Genomic DNA, 9026 nt, shown 5'->3' on the forward strand with positions numbered 1-9026 from the left:
CTCATTGCAGTGCATTTATTATCGTGTCATTTTTAGGTTCCCCCTTTATTTATGCAGACCACACTTGTTTGTTTTGTCAGATGCTCAGTTACACCTATTGTGCCACAATTGTTGTAAATTCAACTGTGTAATTTCAATTCACCTTTAAAAATTATTCTCTCCTCCCTCTTTCTTTCATCAAAAAATAACCTTCTCAAGACTGATAAATTAAGCCTGGGAACATTTAGCTGTCTTCTATCCGATCAGAAAACAACTGGATTAATAGATAAACTTAATAGATTACTAACAACATAGATGCCCATTTTTGTTGGTTTTTTTGCTTTGCTAAATTTTTCTGGTGAATGGAATAAGTTTGGTTTACTGCTAGCAAATCTGAGAAGCTGTTAGCATTCTAAAAATAGCATAACTACAAATATGAAGGCAAAAAAAGATCTGTGTAGCAATGGAGTCTAACGTCCTACAGAAGACAAGCCACAGATTTCCCCCAACCCAAATTTTTTGCAAGAGTTTATATAAAGCATCAGCTCCCAACTTGAAATTCACTGCAAATCTGATTATTGAGCAGGTGGCTTCCAGGGGGTGGTTCCAACTAGAGCATCCCAGCTCCTGAGAATGCAGTGGAGGTTTGGTTACGTTTTCACAGAGATCTTAAATCCTTTGGCTTCTCAGGTCTAAAAAGGAAGCCACTGAAAAAATGCAGCATTTCAAAATCTCTCTTAACTATGGCAATTTTTTTCATGCTTAGTTTAGCAGCACTGACTAGTGCCTGTGGCAGTGAGACTCCAGTCTTGACTTAAATATCTGACAACCAAGGTGAAGATTAGGACTACAGCAAGTTCAATAAGAGCTCAGACGGCTGGCAGAGAGTCACAGAACAATTCAGGTTGGAGGGGACCCCAGGAGGTCTCTGGCCCAGCCTCTCTGGACCTGCTGAGAGCAGGACCCATTTCAGCAGGCTGCTCCAGGCTGCCTCCCGTCCAGATCTGTGTTAACTCCGAGGGTGAGATTTCACAGCCTCTCTGGGCAGCCTCTTAATACAGTCCTAAGCTATTAAGCAAAGCTTACAAAAAAGAGCCTTAAAACATAAAAGGTCACTGATGAGATTTGGAAAGGAAATTTTTCTTTCACAGCAAAAGTGAAGTGAGTCAGGTCAGCTGTATGCAAATAAAAACATTACACAGAGACATTGACTACAAACAGAAAGGGGTTTTTTGTTTTTATTTTGCTATGTACAGAGTTTGGGAAGGGAAAATCAGTGAGTATCATGATGACTTGAATTGATTTACTTTGAGAAGGAAGAAGACAAATTTGGTTTTGGCTAAGTTGGACCCAGATGCCTGCTCTCCTCGGTTTCACCACGTTTACATGTGCAAAGATGTCACCCTGGCAATGCGGAGAAGAGGAGATACATCCTGGACAGCTGTAGTGAGAGCAGATGTTTGGGAGCAAAAAGAGATGCAATGACCAATTATCCAAGCGTGGGACACAGAGAAGCATTTCTCAACATGTGTCCCACATCATAACCTCCCACATTTTCATGTAAATATTAGAAAGGTCAACACAGAGAGAAATCCTCATACTTGTTGGCTGAGTCACACCCATGTGAAATGTATCATAAAATCAGTATCCATAATGAATGTTTACAGTGTGCCAGATGCAAAGATGATAATCTTGTATCAGTCAGGACAAACTAGAGTTATTTTTGCCTTCCTCACATTCAAAAGCTTGCGTTCCAGCCCCCTCCCTTCTGATTCAGGTTTAACTTCATACTTTCTGCATTTCTGGTGGTTGTCGTCCTGACTGCTTTTTTAACAAAAACAAAAAGGTTTGCTTTTTCAGTTGTTGGGCTGGTGGTACACACTAGTATTTGGCCAGTTTCTCATCTGGTATATACAGACCGAGGGCTATAGATTTCAAAAGAATGAATTTACACCAGATAATGATCAGACCTACACTCTGAAACACTGTTTTGTAAACTGTGATGGTAGGTGGTTTATGAGCAGACCAGCCCACCACGCTGAGGACTGTACCTTGCAAACAATCACTGAAAATGTGCTGTCTCTCCTCAGGAATGAGAACCCCTATGGATTACAGGATTACAGTAAAACTTTCACAGTATCTCACATGTCATCGGCTGGAAGAAAAATCTATTCCTGACTGGCAGTATTCAACTAATTTTGCCTCGCAGTTGAAGTGGATAATGGTATTATATGGAATTTATGTAAATTGATATATTGCCAAGTTATGATATTAATTCTTGTTCTCTGAAAAGAGTAATACAGAGCAGCATCTGCAGCATGTCGTCAAAAAAACTTGAACTGAAGATAAAGCACTCTCTTGTACGTTGTGTATATCACTTCACTATGTTAAGCTTAGAGAATAGCAGAGCATGAATTGAATAAAGAATGCATGAAAAATTTATGGTACTTCTTATTTCTTTTGTGATGACAAATAACTTAAGTAACAGATACACAGTGTTTATAATATTTTACAAGTATCTAGAGAAGTGAAAACCTATGCAACAAGTGGATGCCCCGCTGCAGCTACTGCCAAGGCGTAGGAGGTCAGAGCAGGTGGGTTAAGGCAGGGGCTGTGTGCTGTGACTCCCGGGAGCACGCCGCCCGCGCTGCCAGGTCATGGTGCCTGAGCGATGCGATGGTCACACACGTGCAGGAGCATTCTCCTCACCCAGCCTCTGACTTGCACACCTGAGCTGTTTGGCCTGCGCTCCTTTGACAGTCAACAGAGGGAAAAGGACACATTTAGGGCACAGATCGTCCTGTCCTAGCAGTGCTGTTTTCCTCCACTGACTGTAAAAGAAAACTAAGGTGACAAAGAAAATTGAGTTAATCATCGGCTCAAATTTGTGAGCTCAGTAACATAGGGAACAATTGACTTCTCAGAGAGTGGTTTGAGCTTAGGATGAGAAAATGATACTCCCTGATGTCTATTCAAGAGATTCATAAATGAAATAGTTGAAAAATTTATTCAGTTCCTGACTGACAGGTGAACGCAGCAGAAATGCCTCCTCAGCAATGTGCAGATACCCTTGTAAAAGCCTCCCCAACGATGAAAGGATTTCAGGCTCCTGATTTAGAGGCTGGCTCCAGAAGTGGGTCAAGGCTGGGACGTCTGCCTGGGTCATTTAACTGGGTGACAGGGACAACCCTCAGATGTGCCAATACCTTGAGCGGAGGATTGCACTCAGGTGGCTAGGCTCTCCCTCTCACTGCTTTATTTTTCTCATAAAAGGAAGTCTGATTTTAATAAAGCCTACTCTTTAAAACTATCTAAGTTAGTAACCGTGAGGGATTTCACCCATGCAAGCTGCACTCTTGTTGTCTGAGAAACAAAAAATATCTGTGGCACGCATTTCTGGTTTAGCTAGACATGAACCAAAGCACAGATCACAAACCTTTACCAAAAACTATAAGGCAAAGTTCAACTAACTGCCTGACAATCAAAAAATCAAAACAATCCTCAGCACCTAGCAGTTAATTTTCCAGGACAATTGGGCATCACTCTTTCCCCTGTATGAACAGGCCACTTACGAGAGGCAATAAATAATTTTTTCCTACATGCTATAATCCAGTATTTGTTAGACTCACAGTGTAGGGTTGTCTAAAAATACCAGAAATAACAAGAATCTCTTATGCTTTGGCAGGGCAAGAAACGGTCCTATACTGACCTATAACATTCTCGAGCCCTTATAAACAGGGTGAGAAGATGACTGCATTTGAACTGCTGGCTCAGGCAGCAGGGATGTCTAGGTCCCACAGAGAGGCTCTTTACCATAAAAGCTGAGAAGGTGACAAAACTATGTGCTTTTGTTTATGGCCACAGAATTCTTTTACTCACAAGGACTTTCCTAAAAAGAAAGCCATTTTTGGATGGATAACCAAGGAGAAGACAATTGCAGGGGCACAAGAGGAAAGAGCTATCAACACTGTGGAAGCAAAAGCACATCATCATGAAACAGCAGCTGCTAGAGAGCACAGCAAAGATGGAGCCTAAAGGCCATCTCAGAGTAGAATGAAAAACAGATGAAAGAAACTAAGAGCAAAAAATGTTCTACCAACTACCTCCCAAAGGATACAAATTCTTGGAAGCACTGATACGGATGTGTTCAAAATGTCTCACCCATCTACATCAAAAGATGGAGATGTGGAAGACTACTAAACATGCTGAGGAGAGGAGCATCGAATATTGCACCTATGGGTCCCTACTGTCAGCTGCACTGTGCCTGCAGTGCTCAGACCGGTGACTCTGGTTGGCGTGGTTTTGATGAAGCCCAAAGTTTCCTTTCAAGCCTGACACAAAGCAGGAAGGTTAACACATGGACACAATTCTGCCTCAGTTTCAGTACAGCAAGGCTTTCTCAGGAGCAGTTTACAGATGACAGAGAGGAGATTCCTCCTACTCCGCATGGATATTTCAAGCAGCATTAAGTAAACAGGCAATAATTTGATATATGCAGTTCTTGGATATTAGATCCCACACGACCTGCCAAGTCCCCCTCTTTCCTACTGCCACCATGAGGGACAAAATAAAACAAACAAGGCTAGGAAACTCACGAACTCAAACACATTGTTTTATGCATAATTTTCAGTTTCTCTCATGGACAGGCAGAGGAAGAATTGCTAATCCTAGTCCACAATTAAAGCAGCATCAGGAGGCACATCACAACAGTAAGTTACCGTAAGCCAGCACAGCCTGCCAGGGTGATTTCAACCTAAGGAACAACTGTGCGGATGACTTCACTAAAATAGGGGCCTGTTTCAGTCCTCATCAGAAATAAAATTGCTACAGAATATGCCTGCGGGATGACAGGAATTGTCCATCACTTCACTAAACAGTACCAGAGGTGTTGCTGGACAGCCGAGATTCCCAGCACTACCAAGTGATTTTGGAAGCAACCCACTGGATTCTCAGCCAGGTTCACACTAAACAGGACAGAGACTTGCAGGAAGAAGAAATCTCTGCTTAAGAAAATTTATGTTAAAAAACATATATATAAGGGCATGAGCTCAAGGTATCATCAAATATAATGGCAAATACATACTTCGTTCATCTTTGCAGAGTAAGACAAACAAAAGGATGAAGATTATGAATGACCACCTTTACTCTTCCAATGCTGTTAATTTGCTTGAATTTTATCCATTTAGTACACTGTTGGGGAACACGGTAACGCTTCTTTCTCTTCCAGTAAACTGCTGCTGTACTTGTGATCAGAATCACAAAGAAACACATTTTTATGGTGATGGGATACCATATTTCAAGTCTCAAAACTGTAAATACTATTTTTCTTAGTGTGCAAAATGGTTACTCTTTTGCACACATCGTACAAGTAAATATTAAAAATTGCTGAGCCTCCAAAACACTATAAGTAATTACTTGAAATCTTCAAGGAGGCAGCAAAAAATCCTAAGAGTGACTCTTTGTGTTACCAAATATTGTCTTGGGTGAAACTTTCAGGGTTGATTGGAATCTAGCCCCTTCAAGAAGAGAGAAGTGAAACACCAGGAACTTATAAATACAGTTAAATGACCGCAGCTGCTACTGCTGACACAGTTACACTGGCATAAAAGTCGTCCCTGCTGCATAGTTTGTTTTGACAAATTTGTAGAAATAATCTCTATCAGTATAATCACTCTTACTCATGTTACTTCAATCCACTTCAGAGTTGCATCAATTTACTGGTATGGGTTATTAAACTAAACAGTCAGTACAAAACTTCTCTGTCGGTCAGCCACGCATAGTCCAGTGACTCCAGGAAGTCCAGCAGAGGAGGGAATCTAGCCCAGAATTTTCCAAAAGCATTAACTAAAACACTGCACTTCAACGTCACCTTTTAGCAGGGTGTCTTGAATGCCTTGTCAGCATTTAACAGAGAGAACCCCCCAGTGCCTGTGAGGTAGGTTAGCGGTTCAAACCACTTTGCATGTCAAGAAAAGAAAAGGAAGTGTTTCCAGGAAAATAGCTTAAATGGTCACACAAAATACATGAAAAAAGTCCTAGACATTTTCTGTCTCTTGGTCCTATGATGTGATCAAGCATGTGATCCTTCAGCTTGGTTTTGACGGCCAAGTGGAAGATGAAGTAGGAGTTCAGATAACCACAGAACAATGCAGCAAATCTCAGCTAATTTGAGAAAGGTATAGCCACAATAATAAAAAGGGAGAAAGGTTCAGTGGTTGCTTAGCATGCCATATTTGGGGGCATTTGTGCCAGAAAGTAAAATGGTTCATGTTAAATACACATCTGAAACAGCATTGTTCAGCCGACATGCTGTGTCACCTCTATCAAAACTGATTTCTTGCCAACACATTCTTCCATTTAACCGTCCGTAATCAATACAAGCAGTGTAATCTCCCCAGTAGTAAGAAAGACTTTCTGTATTGTAAAAAAACATGCTGCTTTGGCACTGAGTGGAATACAAAACAGAGGTGTATAGAGAGTCCATAGGACCCCAAAAAAATATTCAAACTGTCACTGAGATCCAGCTTCAGACAAAATTGGGTCCAGCCCACTGCTGCACAAGCGTAAAGGTAGGAATCTTCTTCCCGAAATAGGCAGAGAGAGATGCGTGCTGGTAGTCTCAAGGGAGCACCACGGCCGCGGACAAGCAGCTGAGCGGTTGGCTAGATGTTGGTGGCTGCCCGTGTTGGTGTGCAAAGCTGCCATATGCTGCACAGCCCAGCCAAGGTCTCAAGCTGCGTCTCCGCAGGAGCATTTCCATCTGTACCCCCGTCGCATGTGCCTCCACACTGAGGAATTCCGTAAGGGCTGCCAAGGTCTGTAAAAAGTAATATCCCCACTCCCTTGTCAGCGCTGGCAAAAACAAGGTCTGCGTTCCTTTGGGCTCTTTGGAGCAGGAATAGGAAACACAAGTGCTACCATTAATATTTGTCCTCAGAATGCTGAATCATGAAGTAGAACTTGTAAGGAAAAAAATGTCCATCTTCACGGTACTGGAGCATCCTTTCTCATTTCAGGTGGGTGCCTGGCATCAGGGCTCTGCCAGGTTGGAAGGTACATGGTACTCTGTCGTCAGCAAAAATGAAAGAAAAGATAGAAGAAAAAGCAAAGCCGCACACTTAGCCATCTCAAATTAGATCGCAGTACTTGGAGAGGGTATCTACTCCACTACTTTGTCCACCTAGGCAGCAGAAGGTACTCCACTACTTCATCCAGCTGTATCACACTCCCTCTTCAGTAACCGATCAGGTACTACCTGCAGCAAAATCTGGTAGAAATCTTGGCCAAACACTCTCCATTGCACCATTGGCAGCAGCGGCCATGAGAAGAGGTCCCCAGGGCTGCAGTCAGGCTGGAGCTCTACGTGCCTTGGTGGGACACAGTACGTGTGAACATGTCCCGTGGAAACAGCATTGCTCCCCAGCCCGAAGAGATGCTTCAGCAGGAGGAGAGGGACCAGAACTCCTCTCCGCAACACTGTGCCACGGCCAGCAAAGCCCCAACCACTGCTCAGCAGCAGGACTGGACACAAGCTCAGCCTCTGCTACCACGCATCCTAAACTCCTGTCACCAGGTGGACAGATTTAGTAAAGGACACGGTAACCTGGCCAGCCACTCTAATCCTGCCAGCCTATCTGGCAGTCAGTAGTGTTGTGTACCTCTAACAACAAGGCAGTGCATAGATTTAACTGTCATTGTGAGGCAAAATTGGTAAGGCAGGAAGGTACCAGCTCTTCTGTCGGCAGAAAAACACTATAGCACTTGATAAAGCATGGAGAAGAAAAGAGTTCCCGTTTTACACAGTGGGAAGAACGTGGTTATTACAGCTCGCTCATTACAGCAAAGCACAGGGCAGAAACCAGTACTTGGCTGTACACAGAAGTGAGCATTTTGCACTTGATTGTGTCAGATGCTGAGAAGCGACCCGAGACATCAAACAGATTTTACAACCCGTCTGGAAGACGGGATGACGCTCTTCTGCTATCAATTGTGATCTACTTAGGGACCGCAAGGCGCTTCTTCGGGAAGCTGCTCTTACATTTCTCTCGCACAAAGCACGTGCGAGAGCGGCCAGCAAACCCCCTCACCTTTAGTAAACCCTTCCTTCGCTCCCCCCAGACACCCAGGCAGCAGAACCCTCTCAGTCCCCCTGGATAACCATTCCTCAAGCCTCCCCCCCCCCACCCCCGCTCCTTCCGACGCCCACCCAGCAAAACCTCCAGACATCCACCCAGCAAAGCCCCCCTTTAGGTATCCCCAGCTCACCCACGCAGCAACCCCCCCCCTTGTCTCCCCAGCCCATCCACGCAGCTCCCCGGGAAACCCACGCACCGAAGCCGCTCGGCCCCGCCGAGCACACTTTCCCGTCTCCCCGGGACACCTCCCTCACCCACCCCGCACCCCCACCCCGCAGCCCCCCTTCCCTCCCGGGACATCCCCGCGGCAACCCCCCGCAGCTCCCCGGGGCCACCCACCCGAGCTCCGCCGGCCACCGCCGCACCCCCAGCTCCCCCCCCCCCGGCAGCTTCCCCCGGTGCCGAAGGCGGCGTGTGGGACCCGGGGCGACGGGGCCGCGGAGTGCCGGGAGCTGCGGGACCGGGGCGGGGTGCGGGGAAGGAGGCGCTTTCCCGCGGGGTCTCCCGGCGGCGGCCTCACCTTCTTGCTGTCGGCGGCGGCGAAGACCCTGCTCTCGCCGCTCACCGAGGACGAGCGGCCCGGCCCGAGGTGCTCCTGTTGCGGGGACATCACGTCCATGCAGCCCCGCGCCGCCGCCCTCCGGCCGCGGGGACACCGGGGACACCCGCCCCGCCGCCGCCGCCGCCGCCGCCGCCGCCGCCGCCGCCGCCGAAGCCGCCGCCGCCGCCGCCGCCGCCGCCCGCACCATGGACAGGGCGCGCCGCGCCGCGCCACGCCCCCGCGGCCACGCCCCCGCCCCCGGGAGACGCCCCTCCGTCAGACCACGCCCCCCTCCTGTTCGCGCCCCGCTTGGTGGCGGGGGAGGCGCGCGGGGCGCATGCGCGGGCGGCGGGGCCGGGGGCTGCCATTGT

At 46.7% G+C, this 9026-nt stretch overlaps 1 protein-coding gene across 1 annotated transcript in view; it reads right to left on the reverse strand.

The window, feature by feature from the left end:
* The window catches only part of ARHGAP20 (Rho GTPase activating protein 20), a 69450-nt gene extending 60662 nt beyond the window's left edge, over positions 1–8788 (reverse strand). Inside the window, exon 1 of the mRNA XM_075418556.1 lies at positions 8635–8788. Coding sequence (XP_075274671.1) covers positions 8635–8733 — 99 coding nt within the window. The 5' untranslated portion in view covers positions 8734–8788. The remainder of the gene's footprint in view (positions 1–8634) is intronic.
* Between the last annotated feature and the right edge of the window lie 238 nt (positions 8789–9026).

This window comes from Opisthocomus hoazin, chromosome 1, assembly GCF_030867145.1.
Source record: "Opisthocomus hoazin isolate bOpiHoa1 chromosome 1, bOpiHoa1.hap1, whole genome shotgun sequence".
NCBI lineage: Eukaryota > Metazoa > Chordata > Aves > Opisthocomiformes > Opisthocomidae > Opisthocomus > Opisthocomus hoazin.